Genomic DNA, 19,407 nt, shown 5'->3' with positions numbered 1-19,407 from the left:
AGCAATACTGATGAATATCTTGCATATCACCATAGAACCTTCATCTGGTGATGGATGGAGATAGAGACAGAGACCCACACTGGAGCATTGGACTGAGCTCCCAAGGTCCCAATGAGGAGCAGAAGGAGGGAGAACATGAGTAAGAAAGTCAGGAACACAAGGGGTGCACACACCCACTGAGACAGTGGGGCTGATCTATTGGGACCTCACCAAGGCCAGCTGGACTGGGACTGAAAAAGCATTGGATAAAACCAGACTCTCTGAACATGGCAGACAATGAGGCCTGATGAGAAGCCAAGGGCAATGGCACTGGGTTTTGATCCTACTTCATGTTCTGGCTTTGTAGCAGCCTAGCCAGTTTGGATGTTCACATTCCTAGACCTGGACGGAGGGGGGAGGACGTTGGACTTTCCACAGGGCAGGGAACCCTGACTGCTCTTTGGACTGGAGAGGTAAGGGCAGAGAAGTGGGGAGAGGGGGTGAGGGGCGGGAGGAGGGGGAGGCTGGGAGGAGGCAGAAACTTCTTTTTTTCTCAATAAAAAAAACTTTCAAATAATCAATCAAGTCACTAAGCAAAAACCAAAAAATTACAAAATAATTATAAATTATAATGTGTATTAATTTTCTATATACCTGAATTGTTGTGATTTCCTTACTGTGTTGAAGCTCATATAATGGGACTTTGAATACAAATTCCGTGCTGGATAATTCCAACGGTGCTCGTAAAACTTTAAAAGAAAAGTAAATATACTGATAAAATATTAATATACAGAATATGAACACTACTTAATATATTTTTCCAAAATAAAATAGCAAAAATATTTTTTTTCTGTTTTATACTCCTAGTCAAATGTAACATTTAATTTCCAACATTTCTCAGATACCCTGACTTCCATATTTACAAATTTTCATTTTATAAAATTAATTGGCAATGGATTACATGTAAAACAAGACAATAATGATGAAATGGTAAAAAAAATCATAAAATAAACTCAATATTGAAATAAGAAAGAACACAGGGTATTAATATGACCTCTATACCAATCATTCAGAAATGGAGATGCAAACATAGTATCACAAGTTGCAAAAATCTCTCTTGCTCATTGTTAAGAAAAAACAGCAGCCTACAGAATGGGAAAATATCTTCACCATCCCCAATTTGACAGAGGTTGATCTCCAAAATATATAAAGAACTCAAGAAACTAAACATGAAAATACCAAATAATCCAATTAAAAATTGTGTACAGGTCTAACAGAGAATTCTCAATAGAAGAACCTCAAATGGCTTCGAGGCACTTAAATAATTGTTCAACATCGTTAGCCATCAGGACTCTGAGATTCCATCTTACACTTTTCAAAATGGCTAAGATAAAAAACAGTAATGCAAGCTTATGCTGCAGATGATAGGGAGCAAAAGGGAAAACTCCACTGCAGGTAGCAGTACAAACTTGTACAGCCACTATGGAAATAAATATGGTGGTTTCTCAGAAAACTGGGAATCAGTATACCTCAAGACACAGGTATACAACTCTTAGGCACATACCCAAAGAATGCTCAATCATTCCACAAGAAAACTTGCTAAACTATGCTCATAAAAGCATTATTCATAATAGCCAGAACCTGGAAAAAAACTTAAATGACTCTCAGCCAAAGAATGGATAAAGAAAATGTGGCACATGTACACAATAAATTATTACTCAGATGTTAAAAACAATGTTATCAGTTAATTTGACGTCAACTAGATGGAACTAGAAAAAATTATCCCAAGGTAACCCAGACCCAGAAAGACAAACACGGTGTGTATTCAACTCCTAAGTGGATATTAGCTGTAAAGTAAAGGCAAACCATGCTACAACCCACAGTCCCAGAGAGTCTAGGTAAAAAGGAGGGCTCAAATGAGGACAGGCAAGCATACATTTCAGATGAGATCTCCCAGATAAACTTGGGGGGGGGTTGGTTGGGATGGGACAAGAGGGATTGGGTTAGGTGCTTGGGAGAAGTCAACAGAGGGAGAAAATAGTGAAAGAGACATCTTGAGTGGGGGTACATTTTAGGGTCAGTTAGAAACTTGGTGCAAGGGAAACTCCCATGAATTTACAAGGATGATTCCAGCTAAGACTCCTATAAATAGTGGATACATAGCCTGAACTGGCCATATCCTTTAATCAGATGGTTAACTACCCCAGTTGTCATCAGAGAACCTTCATCCAGTGATTAGTGAAAACAGATGCAGAGATATACAGGCAACCACTTGGCTGAGCTTGAGGAATCTTGCTGAAGAGAAGGAAGGATTGTAGGAGCAGAATGGGGGGGGGGGATCATCACAACAACACCCACAGAAACAACGAATCTGGTCTCATACAAGCTTACAGACTGGACTGACAGGGAGCCTGCATGGGACCAACCTAGGCTTTCCACGTATGTATGACAGTTGTGTAACTTGATCTACTTGTTGGACTCCTACTGGTGGAAACAGGGCTTGTCCCTAAGGCTTTGGCAGTTGTCTTGCCCAGCTTTAATACAAGTGGAGGAGTTAAATCCTGCCTTAACTTGATATGCAATGCTCTGTTGACACCCATGGGAGGCCTGCCCCTCTCTGAACATAAAGAAAGGAGTGGGAGTGAGGAGGCAGAGATTTGAGGAATGGGAGCAGAGGAGGGAGGGGGGAAACTGTGGTAGGGTTGCAAAATAAGTTAATAAATTCAATTCATTAAAACAAAGAAATTGACTGATTTTCTTTTCTAATATTCCAAATTTTGAAAACTAAAAATGATACTCTGATTTTTCTTTACTCTTAGATGTTAAGTATAAATCTTTGACCTGCACACATCAGTTGACTTTCATATTACATACCAGTAGCTTGAACAAAACAAGGTGGAATAATTGGTGATATTCTTGGCATCAAAACCTTTTTCTGTGACAAATACTCGCAGTAGAGATCTGAAGCCTTAAAGGAATTAATATGGACAGGAAAGCTAAAGTTATACGTTCCTACCTGTCAAAAAATGACCAAAAGATATTTGTGACTTTGTGGGCTTTGATAGTGTTTATTCACCAAAATTACCTTTTGCAAAATAAAATTATCTTGTGGCATTGAAAATGCATTCATTTAATAAAGTAAAGGATATATTATTCACTATGTTGAAAATAAGTCTTGAAGATCATGAAACAAATTGTTTTTAAAATGCTTTTTATTATGAATGAACCAAGTATCCAACTATAAAAGCTAAAATATTTGGAAAAATACAGATAAGTCTTTGTGATCCTTGGATATTCAAGGATTTCTTAAATACTATACTAAATATATCATTCCTAAAAGTGAAAATTATTTATCTGTATCAAAAAAGTCTAAAACAACTATTCTGCTACAAATAATTTTAGCCACATAAAATGACTCAAAACACATTTCTCACCAAAATTCTAACGTATACAAATTAAACAAATAAGATCCTAAGATCAATTATAAAATGGTCTAGATAATGAAAATACAGACGAAACTGTGGAAAGGACATTTCAGAAAGATATGTACACAGTGATACATTAGCACAAGCAAAGATGTATTACATCAACTGTCAGGGAATTGCACATTGATATCACAGGATGTGGTCTAGTGAGATGGCTCAGGGTATAATGATGCTTGCTGACAAGCCTGATGACCTGAGTACAATCCCCAGGACCCACATAGTGGCAGTAGAGAACTGACTCCTGCAACTTGTTATCTGACATTCATATATGAAACCCACTACAAATAAATAAATATAAATTTTAAAAGGGTGGAAATTACAGGAGGTTCCATTTCTCACCTACACAACTGCTTAAACAAAAGTAACAATACTAAATGGTACTAAAGATGTTGGCACACTCACAGTATACAGACTCACAACCTACTGGCCAATGTTCCCTCAATAAGTTTCTAGAGGTGAACAGTAGAAAGAAATCAAGAAAAATGTTTATTTTAAACTTGATGTAAAAAAAAGCCCCCAAGATCATAGCTAGCTCTATACTGTACTAAGAGTTCATGCTAACGCTTGGTTTTAAATAAAATAAACATTAATCTCATATAAAGGGCATCCTTTCAGACCTGGAGATTCACATTCTTCTAGTTAAGCAAAACACTGGGTTTACATTTTATTTTATTTAATTGTATCTGACCATTATCACTGTCAGTTCTATATCCTGCTATGGAAGCTTATGTCCCATCTGTTCTCATTACAGAATTTGGAAGCATAAAAAACAGAAGCATGTCTTATTTTAATGGCTGTTTCAAAACACTCATTTCCATGATAATCTATTTCTGCAATACTACCTGAAAATAGACATCAAGGAGTAAACTGACTAAAGATATACAGATATAATTTGCTTTCATATTCTACACATAAAGAAAAAATACAACAGAAAATGTGTTTCATCTTATTTCTTTGGAGACTTCTTATCTAGACTTCAGAGACTAGTTACATTTTCTTTTTTGTCTTTTTCATCTTCTTACTGATCTGCCATTATCCATTTGCAAATTAAAACAAATCAACATTCTATACTATATACCAAAACATGAGTGACAGTCAACTCTTTGCATCCATGAAACATGGCTCTAAACATAATTTATAATCTCCCCATTCCCAAATGTGAACTGCAAAATGAGAGGATGCACATTCAAACCCCATATACAAATAATTGTATTCAAATTGCACAAATTAGTCATATACATTTTGATAGTTTTTAACTTTTATAGAAGAGTTGCTTTGATTGCATATATGAATATATACCATATGTATGTCTAGTGTCCACTGAGTCAGAAGAAAGCATTTGAATTCCTGGAACTAGAATGATGGATGGCTGTGAGTCAGCATATGGGTGCTTCAAATTGAACCTGGATCTTCTGCAAGAGCAAAGGAGCTCTTAATCACTGTCTCGGGGTTAGTAGAGACATCCTGACCATAGCAACTCCAGTAAAGCAAAGTCTTTAACATGGGCTGGCTTACAGTTTCATAGATTTACACCTCCATTATCATCATGATGAGACACATGGCAGCAAGGAGGTAATTATGGTGCTGGAGAATTCTACACCTTGATCAGCAGGCAACACAAAGAAAGAGTGATACTGGGTAGGTGTAGCTTGAACATATATAAGACCTCAAAGCTCATCTCCACAGTGACACATTTTCTCCACCAAGACCACACATCCTAATAGTGCAACACATTATGAGTCTTTGGGGACTTTTTTCATTCGACCACCACAATCACTCAGATACCTCTACAGTCTTCAATATTTTTATATATTTATCTTTGTAGTGTGTAGATATGTGAGGTTTGTGCATGCCGCCATGCTTATGTGGAAGTCACAGGACAAATTGAGAGACTTGGTTTTCTTCTTCCACCATGTAACCTCTAAGAATTCAATTCAGGTCATCAAACTGGTAGAAAACACCCTTACACTGAACCACCTTGCCACCTCTTTTAATTCTAGACTAGTTAAGAAATAAAAAGGTGATCATAACAACAGAAACCAAGTAAATACGTAGACAAAAATAAAGACATACTTAAAAACTTATACTCTGCCGAATTAAAAATTTTTTTAAAAAATGGGTAATTTTCTCCACAAGTATCACTTTCCAAAATTAAGAAATTTTAAAAAAGAACTACAAACCTTAGAGAAATACAAGCATTCTTTCAAAGTTTCCCCCCCCCCAAAAAAAAAACAAGCACAGATATGGCTTTAGAACAGAGTTTTATCTGACTTCAAAGAAGAATTAATACCAATACTTCTCAAATTATTCCACAAAATAGAAACAGAAGGAACACTGCCCAATTCATTTTATAAGGCCACAGTTTCTCTGATACCCAAACAATATAGAGACCCAGCAAAGAGAACTGCAGAACAATTTCACTTATAAACATAGATGCAAAAATATTCAATCAAATACTTGGAATCCAAATCCAAGGATGCATCAAAAAGATTATCCACCATAATCAGATAGGCTTCATCCCAGAAATGCTGCAATGGTTCAATATATGAAAATTCAATAAACATAATCTACCACATGAACAAGCTGAAATAAAAAAGCATATGAACATCTCATTAAATTCAGAACCGGATTTTGACAACACCCTATACTCCTTCATGGCAAAAGCCCTGGAGAAATTAGGTAAATAAGGATCATACCTAAAAAGAATAAAGGTACTTTGCCACAAGCTATAGCCAACATCAGAGTAAATGGAGGGAAACTCAAAGCAATTTCACTAAAATCAAGAACAAGACAAGGCTGTCAACACTCTCAGTACAATACAGTATTTTAAATTTTAGCTAGTGGTGCAGGAGAACTGTCTGTATTCTGTCAATCATGTTTTAAATAAACGTTGATTGGCCAGGCAGGATGTATAGGCAGGAAAATCAGACAGGAAGTAGAGGTGATGCAATGAGAACAGGAGAATTCTGGGAAGGAGGAAATTGAATCCTCCCAGTCCTGTGCAAACCACAGAGGAAGCAGGATGTGATCTGCCAGCTGAAAAAGGTGCCTAGACATAAATCCGCACACACATGAACACCTGAGTATTCAGAAAGAAGCTAGAAATACACACTGGATAAAAGTCAGCATCGCTAACAAATGATGCTGGTCAAACTGGATATTGCCATGTAGAAGAACACAACTAGATACATATTTGTTTCCCTGCCCCAAACAAAAGTCCAAATGTATCAAACACCTCAACATAAAACCAGATATATTGAACTTATCAGAAGAGAAAATAAGGAACAGCCTTGAGTGTATTGGCACAGGAGAAGACTTAGTTTTAAAAGAAAACACTGACAGTGCAGGCAATAATATCAACAATTACAAAAGGGACCTTACGAAACTGAAAAGCTTCTCTAAGGTGAAGGATACTAACATTTGGACAAAGCAGCAGCCTGCAAAAGGGGAAATGATTTTTACTAACTACATCTGAGAGAAAACCAATAGGCAAAATATATAAAGAGCTCAAAAACTAGACATCAAAAAATCAAATAATCCAATTAAAAATGGGGTACAGATCTAAACAGAAAATTCTCAATAAAAGGATTGCAAAAGTCTAAGAAACACAAAGAAATGTTCAAAATCCTTAGTCATCAATGAAATGCAAATACTTTGAGATTGCATCTTACATCTGCCAAATAGCTAAGTGACAGATCATGCTTGCAAGGATGAACAAGGGGAACAGTCTTGCACTGCGGCTGAAAATGAAAACATAGCTACTACAGAAATCAATATAGCTATTTCTCATATTGAACTCCGGATTGAATGAGTCATCTTCCTTCTTAAATTATTTATACTTCTTTATTTTATGTGTATGAATGTTTATTCTGCATGTATGTATGTGTATCACCTGTGTGTTGGGTGTCACTAGAAGCCAGAAGGGTGTGCTGGATGCCCTAGCACTTGAATTAAAGATGTTTAGGAGCCATCATGTGTGTTGAGAATAACTGAACTGGTTTCTTCAGCAAAAGCAACAAGTACTATAAACTCCTGAACAGATCATCTCTCTAGTCCCCATGAGTGATCTCCCTTAACTAATATTAGGAAGTAGGAAGTTTGAAAATATCATAAAGAAACTGTTTTATAAGTGTATTTAAAAATACATATGTGCGTATGTATGAGTATACAAATGAAAACATTAACATCACACATGCGGGGGGGGGGAGCTACAACACTTCTCCTAAGAACCATATACTAAAAGAAAATTGAATTCAAGGTAAGGAGAAACTCGTCTCAAGTTGTTGGCTAGGGGCTATCCAAGACACTCCCAAAATAACATAAGTGATTGTTATTGCCCTTGGTTCCTTCCCATAACTTAAAGGTAAGAAACTATTGCTGAAGACAGAGCACACTTGACACAGAATCTGAAGGAATGGAGCTGGAACTGAGCTGGATGTCTCCTCCCTGAGGGCTACTTCTTATAATAGGAAAAGATGCTATAAAAGCTGCTAAGGGAGAAAAGTAATCAATAGTCCCATCCAGAGGTAAAGTCTACTAAACCACAACAAAGACTAGACCAGTTTGATTCCCAATGATGCAAGAGAGGCACTATTTTCAAGGAGGTAATAAACAGCTCTCCAATTGGACTTAAGGTAGGTTTAATAGGAGTGAATTCCTGTCTGGTAATGCAAATTACACAAGTACCCATGGCAAGAGAGGTCATAAGATCTAGAAGCAAACCTATAAGTGCCGTTTCCTAAGACAATATAATGTATAACTATATTTAAAATATTTATCCTTATACCCAAAGATGAGCATAATGATGTTTACCCCTCATCAAAGAAGCCTTTTGCATCAGATGTAGGCAACTAAAATGAGCCACAGTTTGTAGACATTCAGAGAATAAGTGACAATGGGGTGACCATTCTCACAATTGGTACATCTACAAGGCCACCACAATACCTAAGGCTCAGGGAATACGGATGTTAGGAAGATTTTGAGTGTCAGCGAACTTGTATGGCTGTTAAATAGTGTTTCTAGATATAAGGCAAATAGCATTCATGATATCTAAACAATGTATCTGCCTAAACATGACCCACATAATGACAACACCAGCAGACATGCCAAGGTAGATGGCGGAGGTGGAGGGGTGGGGGCAATTTGTATTGCATTCACTTAGTAAATCATTTTCCGTACTTACTGGTACAAGTAATTTGACAATATTGCTTCTTGTTTATTTGTTTTATTTTGTTTTACTTTTGACGTATAAATATTAAACTATGATTGACAAAAAGAAGCTCCCAGAGGCTGGAGAGATGACACAGCAGTTAAGAGCATATTGATTGCTCTTCCAGAGGTCCTGGGTTCAATTCCCAGCACCCATATAGTAGCTAACAACTGTATGTAACTCCAAGATCTGACATTCACACACAAACATAAGTGGAGGTAAAACACCAAACCAAATAAGAAACAATTCTTTTAAATAAAAAGTCTCCTTATCATTTCTATTTCAGAAATTAGAAAAAAGCAAACTACAACTTATTAAATTTAGCCAGAGATACCCATTTTTTACAGTCACACTCTAATAAAGATTCTTTCATTTGTATTGAAGGTTTTTCCAATTTAAAAATATCATTGGGCATGAAGGGACCGATATTTACTAAGCATCATAGAAACGACATCTTTTAATTGCTCATACCATTTTGGGGGATTTCAGATAATGATTCCAAGAATAACCTTCAAAACCAATTATAAATCACAAGGTAGCTTGAATATAAGTGGTTTTCTCATTAGTTGAACCCTATTATTTCTTTACCACATACCATACTTCAAATTTTGTAGTAAGTACAGCAAAGACAATCTAATCATAGTTCACCATGAATTAGATATATTTACTGATTACTTAATTTAAAGTTATAGCTATGTATAGTCACGTATTAGAATAATACCAAGTCAAAGCAAAACTTAGATGATATCTAATCGATTCCTAAAATAGCAAATCTGTAATCCCACTTGTATTCCATAACATGAGTAACAGAAAACTGAACTTACTTCTACAGGAGAAAATGCTATGCCACATTCCACAGATGTGCCTTCCTCTACCTCTATGGCATACATATAAGGAGCATCAGTATTTTTGGACTCTCCTATAAAAGAATAAAACAATATAAGCCTATCTACGTATATGCATGTGTGTGTGATATAGTGATATTATTTAATGTGAACCCTGAAGATGTAGTCATTATATTCATAGCAATCAAAAGGCAACTACTGAAATACCAAAGGGTAAAGCTGGATAAAATTTTTCGGTAAACAATGATTCTTCATTCCAACTTTATAACACCAAACCTCGGATCAAAATATGCAACATAGAATCAGAAAGTAAATAATAAAAATATTATCATAAAATTCTTCCAAAGTTGAAAAAATATAGTAATATTCTGATGAAGGTGGAAAGGAATAAAGAGCAAGGTCAAAGGAACTGACTTAGTCATTGGTCTCAGAATAGCTAAAAAAGAACTATGCAATGAAGGGGAAGCAAAGACAAACCAGGTCTTATTTGATCAACTGAAAAATCAAAAATTTTCAAGACTATCAATTAATTGAAAGGTCCAACATTTATTTCTGAGGAAACACTTGAAATTTCATTTCAGAAACATCCATATGTACATATGTATATTAGATGCATTCGTATTAACTATTGACACCCTACTATTGTAGAGTCTCAAATTATATTAGTCATTCAAAAACAAAATAATAAAAAGGAAACAATTTCACCAAAGAAAACTTCTTGTCAAAATGGGATTATTTCAAGAATAAAGATATGAGCAAATGCCTGGGGAGCAGGCCCAAGGCAGTGACTTCTGCGGGAGAAGGCCGGGACCAGGCCAGAACCAGGACCTTCACAGTACCAGGCACTAGCCAGGTGTATCCACCGGAGCAGGCCCAAGCCAGTGACCTCTCTGGGTGCTAGCCTGGGCCAGCAACCTAAGCAGGACCAGGCCCTAGCCAGCGATCTCCATGTGAGCAGCCCAGAGATAGCAACCTCCACAGGACCAGGACTGAGGCAGTGACCTCCTTAAAAGTAGGCCAAGCAAGGGACCTCTGTGAGAGCAGGCCTGAATGACCACTGGAATTGCAGAGCGACCTCCAGTGTGACAGGAATTGTAGTCGCCGACTCCACAATAAGGAGTAACCATCTGACCCTTGGATCCAGGGCCACCTGGAAGACTGATCACCAGAGACATGATCCCACCTATACCAATCAGAGGAAAAGATGGGTGGAAAACAAGATATTCCATAACATAGCCAGATTTAACAAAAACCTAGCCACAAACCCAGCCCTACACAAAGACTAGAAGGAAAACCACAATGCCAGGAAGTCAGCTACATCCACAAAAACACAGATAATACATAATCTCACAGCTGAAAATCCCAAAGAAGGAAAAACACACACACATTACCAACAAGGAAAACTAAAATAACAGGAACTAGCAGCTACTATCAATACCCCGTAATATAATATTAATATCCCTTAATATAAATGAGTTCAACTCACCTATAAAAAGAAACAGGATAACAGATTGGATATAAAAACAGAATCCCTCCATCTGCTGCATACAAGAAACACAACTCAACCTCAAAGATGGAAATCATCTAAGAGTAAAATATTTTCTAATCAAAAACGCAACTTTGAGATATCATCTTACACCTGTCAGAATGGCTAAAATCAAAAACACCAATGATAGCCTTTGCTGGAGAGGCTGTGGAGGAAGGGGTACCCTCATCCATTGCTGGTGGGAGTGCAAAGTTGTGTAACCACTTTGGAAATCAGTGTGGCGATTTCTCAGGAAATTCGGGATCAACCTACCCCTGGAACCAGCAATACCACTCTTGGGAATATACCCAAGAGATGCCCTATCATATAACAAAAGCATTTGTTCAACTATGTTCATAGTAGCATTATTTGTAATAGCCAGAACCTGGAAACAGCCTAGATGTCCTTCAATGAAAGAATGGATAAAGAAAGTGTACACATTAGAGTACTACTCAGTGGTTAAAAAAAAAATGACATCTTAAATTTTGCATGCAAATGGATGGAAATAGAAAACACTATCCTGAGTGAGGTAAGCCACACCCAAAAAGATGAACATGGGATATAGTCACTCATAATTGGTTTCTAGCCATAAATAAAGGACATTAAGTCTATAATTTGTGATCCTAAAGAAGCTAAATAAGAAGGTGAACCCAAAGAAAAACATATAGTTATCCTTCTAGATATGGGAAGTAGACAAGATTGCCGGGCAAAAAATTGGGATCTTGGAGGTGGGGTGGGATGGGGGTAAGGGGAGATGGGGAAAGAAAAGTGAGAAGGGGAGGATGGGGAAATGGGATGGTTGGCATAAAGGAAGGGTGGATATGGGAGCAGGGAAGTATATATCTTAATTAAGGAGCCATCTTAGGGTTGGCAAGAGACTTGAACCTAGAGGGGCTCCCAGGTGCCCAGGGCGATGTACCCAGTAAGTTCTTTGGACAGCTGAGGAGAGGGAACCTGAAATGGCCCTATCCTATAGCCATACTGATGAATATCTTGCATATCACCATAGAACCTCCATCTGGCGATGGATGGAGATAGAGACAGAGACCCACATTGGAGCACCAGAATAAGCTCCCAAGTCCAAATGAGGAGCAGAAGGAGGGAGAACATGAGCAAGGAAATCAGGACCGCGAGGGGTGTACCCACCCACTGAGACCGTGGGGCTGATCTAAAGGGAGCTCACCAAGGCCAGCTGGACTGGGACTGAAAAAGCATGGGATAAAACCAGACTCTCTGAACATGGCAGACAATGAGGCCTGATGAGAAGCCAAGGACAATGGCACTGGGTTTTGATCCTACCTCATGTTCTGGCTTTGTGGGAGCCTAGCCAGTTTGGATGCTCACCTTCTTAGACCTGGATGGAGGGGGGAGGACCTTGGACTTTCCACAGGGCAGGGAACCCTGACTGCTCTTTGGACTGGAGAGGGAGGGGGAGAGAAGGGGGGACAGAGGGAGAAGAGTGGGAGGAGGGGGAGTGAAATGGGAGGCGGTGAAATTTTTTTCAATAATAATAATAATAATAATAAAAAAATAATCAAAAAACAATAATAATAATATTTTTTTAAAAAAACTAAGAAACAAGCTGGTGCAGCTATTCCAATATGTAACAAAATAGACTTTAAACAAAAAATCAATCAAAAGGGGAAAAGAAGACATTTTATATTTGTCACAGGAAAAATCCATCAAGAGGAAATCTCAATACTAACCATCTGTGCCTCAAATACACAGGCACTGTCATATGAAAACAAAACAAAACAAAACCAACACTACTAAAGCTTAAACCACACATTAAACCCCAAACACTAATAGTGAGAGACTTTAACACCCCACTATCAGCACTAACCAGGTCTGCCAGACAGAAACTTAACAGAGAAATAAGGGAACTAACAGATGTTACGTCTCAAATTGGATTTTAAGACATCTATAGAACATTCCATCCAAACATAAAAAAATATACCTTCTTCTCAGCAGCTCATGGAAACGTCTCAAAAATTGGTCACTTACTAGGTAACAAATCAAACTTCAAAAGATACAAAAAAGTTGTAATAACACCATGTATCTTACTGGATCACCATGTCTTATAATCAGAATTCAGCAGAAACACTAATTTTTAAAAGCCCACAAACACATGGAAAGTAAACAATGCTCACCTGAGTCACAAATAAGTCAGAGAAAAAATAAAGAAAAAAAAAATAAAGACTTCCTAAAATTCAACAAAAATGACCACACAACATACCAAAATTTTGGGGACACAATGAAAGCAGTGTTAAGAGGAAAGCTCATAGAACTAAATGCCTACATAAACAAACTGGAAAAATCTAGCACTAGTGAGTTAACAGAACACCTGAAAACTCTAGAACAAAAATAAGCAAAGTCACTCAAGAGCAGGAAATAATCAAATTGAGAGCTAAAATCAACAAAATAGAAACAAAGAAAACAATACAAAGAACCAATGAGACAAAGAATTGGTTCTTAAAGAAAATCAACAAATCAGACCAACTTTTATCCAAACTAACCAAAAGGCACAGAGAGAATATCAAAATTAACAAAATCAGAAACGAAAAGTGTAACATAACAACAAACGTGGGGAAAATCCAGAGAATCATGAGCACATATTTTGAAAACCTATACTCCACAAAACTGAAAAATTTAAAATGGACAATTTCTTTATAAATACCACTTTCCAAAATTAAATCAAGACCAGATAAGCAAATTCAATAGGCCTATAACTGCTAAAGAAATAGAGTCATCAAAACCTTCCAAGCAAAAAAAGCCCAGGACCAAATGGCTTTAGCATAGAATTCTACAAGATTTTCAAAGAACTAATACCAATACTCCTCAAATTGTTCCACAAAATAGAAACAGAAGGAACATTGCCAAACTCTTTTTATGAGGCTACAATTACCCTGATACCCAAACAATACAAAGACATTACTAAGAAAGAGAATTACAAACCAATCCCACTCATGAACGTTGATGCAAAAATATTCAATAAATACTGGTTAACCTATTCCAAGAACACATCACAAAAATCATCCACCATGGAATATACTTAAGTAAAATAAAGGCAATATACAGCATGCAAATTGCCAACATCAAACTAAATGGAGAGAAACTCAAATTGATCCCACTGAAATCAGGAGTAAGACAAGGTTGTCCACTCTCTACATATCTATTCCATATGGTTCTTGAGCTGTTAGCTAGAGCAGTAAGACAACAAAAGGAGATCAAGGGAATAAAAAATCGTAAAAGAAGCAGTCAAATTCTCACTATTTGCTGATGATATGATAGTTTACATAAGCAACACCAAATACTCTACCAAGGAACTTCTTCAACTCATGAACACTTTCTGTAATGTGGTGGGATACAAGATTAACTCAAAAAAAAAAAAAAAGAAAACAGTAGCCCTCTTTTACACAGATGATAAATTGGCTGAGAAAGAAATCAGAGAAACATCACCCTTCACAATAGCCACAAATAGCATTCCTCTATGCTTTTACGTTATCAAGGCCTGTCCATTTGTTCCTGGTAGTTCAGAATCGAAATAACCACACGGAAACTGTATTATTTACAATACTGTTTGGCCAATACCTTAAGCATCTGTTTAGCAAGCTCTTATCCATTTCTGTTAATCTGTGTAGGACCAAGTGGCTTTGCCTCACCAGCAAGGTTCAGGCACAATTATCTCCTGCAGTGACTACATGGTGTCTCACTGACTCAGTCTGATCTTTTTATATATCTTTTACAGCCCAGTAATCTTCTGTTGAGCCATTGGCAAAAACCAGCTTCCTTATTAAGCAATGGCAATAAAACATATTCATAGCATATAGAGCAGAATCACACATCACTCTTAGGAAGATAGAATTACCGTAATAAAAATATCGATCTTACCAAAAGCAATCTAGAGATTCAATGCAATGCCCAGCAAAATCCATCAAAATTCTTCACAGACTCCAAAAGAACAATATAACTTCATATGGAAAAACAAAAAACTCATGATAGCCAAAACAATCCTTTCTGGAGGAATCACAATCCCTGATTTCAAACTCTACTGTGGTATTGACATAAAAACAGACAGGAGTACCAATGGAACTGAATCAAAGATCCAGATATCAATCCCCATGCCTATAAACACCTGAGTTTTGACAAAGAAGCAAAAAATATAAAATGGAAAAAAGCATATTCAACAAATGTTGTTGGCATAACTGGATATCAACATGAAGAATGAAAATAGATCCATATCTGTTGCCATGCACAAAACTGAAGTCCAAATGGATTAAAGACCTCAACATAAAACCAACCACACTAAACTTAATAGAAGAGAAAGTGAAAAGTACACTTAAATGCAATGACACTGGAGATCACTTACTATATTGCACCCCAATAACACATAGACTGAGAGCAACATGGGACCTCCTGAAACTGAGAAACTTCTGTAAAGCAAAGGACAAGGTCAAAAAGATAGAATGGCAGCCTACACAATGGGAACAGATCTTTATAAACCCCACATTGAACAGAAGGCTGATCTCCAAAATAAGCAATTAACTCAAGAAATTGAACATCAAAAGAACAAATTATCCAAGAAAAAGGTAGGGTACAGACCCAAACAGAACTATCAACAGAGGAATCTAAAATGGTTGAAAGACACTTAGGAAGTGCTCAACATCCTTAGCCATCAGAGAAATGCAAATCAAAACAACTCTGAGATTACATCTTAATCCTGTCAGAATGGCCAAGATCAAAAACACTGATGACAACTATTATGCTGGGGAGGTTGTGTGGTAAAGGGAACACTCCTCCACTGCTGGTGGGAGTGCAAACTGGTATAACCTTCTTGGAAATCAGTATGGCGATTTCTCAGAATATTAGGAAACAACGTATCTCAAGACCCAGCACTACCACTTTTGGGTATATACCCAAAGGATGCTCAATAATACTACAAGGACATGTGTTTAACTATGTTCATAGTAGCAGCATTTGTTCATTAGCAGTGAGAACCTGGAAACAACCTCAATGCTCCTCGACTGAAGAGTGGATAAGGAAGATGTGGTAGGTTTACACAATTGAGTACTACACAGAAGAAAAAATAATGACATCTTGAAATTTGCAGGCAAGTGGATGGATCTAGAAAACATCATGTTGAGTGAGGTTACCCAGACCCAGAAAGACAAATATCGTATGTACTCCCTCCTTCATAATTGAGTTTTAGAAATAAAGCAAAGTAAACCAGCCTACAAATAATAATCCCAGAAAACCTAGACAACAAAGAGGAACCTAAGTTAGACATACATGGATCTATTCTACAAGGGAAGTAGAAAAAGACAAGATCTTCTGAGTAAATTGACAGTGTGAGGATCATGGAAGAGGGTAGAAGGGGAGGAGAGAGTAAGGGAGGGGAGTGGAGAAAAATATATAGGTCAATAAAAACAGTAAAAAATAAAGTACACAAAAAAATAAAAAATAAAAAAAAATAAAGTACACAGAAAAGAATAAAGCTATTAGGCAAAAATATAATTGTTGCACAGAAACTAATTACTAAACGTTCAAGTGAGAATTTCAGTAGAACCACTCTTCTTTATACTAAACACTCTTTTAAAGTCTAATTTGCTCATTACATTTATCTCATTAATCCGGGAATAATAAATTTTAATTGTCTCTACCTGAAAATCAAATTCAGCAACTTACTCCATCCTTCTCACTCAAATTCACTTACTTATGTTATGATAGGCAAACCATGGAACAAATGAGTCCATTGATTATATACTAACACTAGAACTTTTTTGGCCTGGGAAAATATACAGAATATACCAATATGAAACATCAAAGAATAGCTAACTAGGACAGATACATAACTACAAAATAAGGTAGTTTAGCTAAACAAATATTTATTACACACACACACACACACACACACACACACATATATATATATATAATATTATAAAATAAATATTTCCTGTTGCTCTCTGGTATATTTTTCTTTACATGATCATGTCCTCATATTAATTATGTGCCTAGTACTAGAATAAACAACTTTACTAAAATTTAAAATTATAAATATGGTATTGTACCTTACGGAATATGCACACTATTAAGGTGAAAACAAAAAACAAAACATGTACATAGATTCCTCTACTAACTGGAAAAATCTGGCTATTTTCATAGTAAAGTAAAAAAGAAAAAACAAGTAGATTTCCATCTACTTAACAGTTCAAATGAGACTACCAATTACCCATAGGACACAGAAGATGCAACAAGTTTAAAAGGCGCACCCACCCACTGAGACGGTGGGGCTGATCTATTGGGAGCTCACCAAGGCCAGCTGGACTGGGACTGAAAAAGCATGGGCTAAAACCAGACTCTCTGAACATGGCAGACAATGAGGCCTGATGAGAAGCCAAGGACAATGGCACTGGGTTTTGATCCTACTGCATGTTCTGGCTTTGTGGGAGCCTAGCCTGTTTGGATGCTCACCTTCCTAGACCTGGATGGAGGGGGGAGGACCTTGGACTTCCCACAGGGCAGGGAACCCTGACTGCTCTTTGAACTGGAGAGGGAGGGGAAGGCAAGTGGGGGGTGGGGAGTGGGGGGAGGAGGAGGGAAAAGGGAGGCGGGGAGGGAAAAGGGAGGCAGGGAGGAGGCGGAAAATTTTAATAATAAAAAAAGAAAAGAAGACAAAAAATACAGTAAGACCTCAAGGAGCATTGAGACAGGGTATGTATTATTCTAGGAGAATGCAAATTCAGTGCTATTGAGATGTATGATATAGTATGGGTTCAAAACACAGTCTATGGTGACTACATTGACCAGAAACTAGAAAGCAAAGGTCAAGTTGTACATAAATGTATGTAAACATTACATTTCCCATAAGTCACTCTATCAAATATTATTTAAAGAATTTTGTTGGAAAGCAATAAGCTGGAAATTATAGTCATTTATCTGTTAAAATATTTATAAGATAAATTTTCAGAATGGTTTTTAAAAGTGTTTCATTGTTACTACCTATTAAAATCAACTAATGTGCTTTGTTTACTTTGTGCAGCCTGTTGCTCTGAAACACTGCTATTGATAAAAGGAAACTGATAGAGCTTTTTAAGTAGAGAAATGTGATCAAATCTTTGAATGCAATTCTCTGTGGAACAGGTATAAGGAGAAAGGGTTGGAAACAGAAATGCATTCGAAAAGATAACTTAGTGTCCTTGAAGAGAATTTTGAACTAGAGGGAAACCAACTATAAGTAAAGCACTCTGCCAGGCAGCTTGCCAAAAATTGTCAAGAAGAATTGAGTAATGGAACAAAGGGGCATGGGTACCCATGATAAAGTGTCAAAAGGCTAATACTTGGTTCAACATATGTATTTTAATAAATGAACATAAATTTCATGTAGATTCCAAACAGTCTACTCTAAATTGTCATGGACAACTAAATGAGATATTCAAACACAGAGTGCCTAATTAATCATGATTTGACTCCAGCATTTTCTTCTTAGAACTGAACTCTCAGCTACCTGAATCTTAGAATTAAAATTCAGAGATGATTGGAAGTTCCCCCTCATTCTCAATACATGCATCTATTGTATCATGAGGTCAGGTAATTCCTCTTTTCTCTGTTTTGTACTCTCTTCCTTCCAATTGCAAGTTCCCCTGCCTGTGTCCAGAGCTATGACCACTTCTCACTCTTGTGGCTACTGCGTCTATCTCCCTATCTTCCTCCCAGCACCTTATCAACTGAACTCCATAAGAAAAACCCAAGCCTAATTATGCCATTGCCTGCACGTAAATTCTGTAATTGTACTGCTTAATGTCTACGACAAAAGTTCACAAAGGCTTTAATCCCAACACCTGAGAGGCAGAGACAGATGGCTCTCTTTGAGACTAGCCTCATCTATAGAGGGTATTCCAAGCCAGCCAGGCTATAAGCCTGTCTCATAAAATAAAATGAATCTGGAAAAGTACCTTCATAAATTTGGTTTCATGTTCCAATTATGAACGACAGTAACTCCTTATTAGGACTTTACTCCCATTCCTTCACATATATCCTTGTTCATATTCTTTCAATTCCTTAAGATGTGTAAAGTATCAATGTTCTGATAGCTGAGGCTGGACTATGTTCTCAACAATGTATATTGCTTTAACGCAATAGGTGGAACTGTCTTGCATTATTAGTCATGTTATATGGTAAAAATCTGATTTTTGACTTACTTATGTAGCCACCATTTGTCACCTTGACCTAATATTCATATTTCTTTGCTTTATCTTGATTTCTCCAAAACAATAAGTAAAGCTTCCTTGCTACTTCTCCTGACTAAGTTCCACCATAGAAAGCACCAGCAAAAATAGTCCAAAGCAGGCAGTGAGAAAAAGT

The 19,407-nt window shown here is 37.0% G+C and overlaps 1 protein-coding gene across 1 annotated transcript in view; it reads right to left on the bottom strand.

Annotated features, from left to right (window-relative positions):
• The window catches only part of Cfap47 (cilia and flagella associated protein 47), an 84,406-nt gene that overhangs the window by 10,574 nt on the left and 54,425 nt on the right, over nt 1-19,407 (bottom strand). The window contains exons 22-24 of the mRNA XM_005358660.1: nt 9,498-9,592; nt 2,854-2,947; nt 634-728 (exon numbers count right to left, since the gene is read on the bottom strand). Of these exons, the coding sequence (XP_005358717.1) occupies nt 634-728; nt 2,854-2,947; nt 9,498-9,592 (284 nt within the window). The remainder of the gene's footprint in view (nt 1-633; nt 729-2,853; nt 2,948-9,497; nt 9,593-19,407) is intronic.

Source organism: Microtus ochrogaster, chromosome X (genome assembly GCF_000317375.1).
Source record: "Microtus ochrogaster isolate Prairie Vole_2 chromosome X, MicOch1.0, whole genome shotgun sequence".
NCBI lineage: Eukaryota > Metazoa > Chordata > Mammalia > Rodentia > Cricetidae > Microtus > Microtus ochrogaster.
The sequence above is the reverse complement of the archived record's forward strand: the minus strand, read 5'-3'. Positions and strand labels throughout refer to the sequence as shown.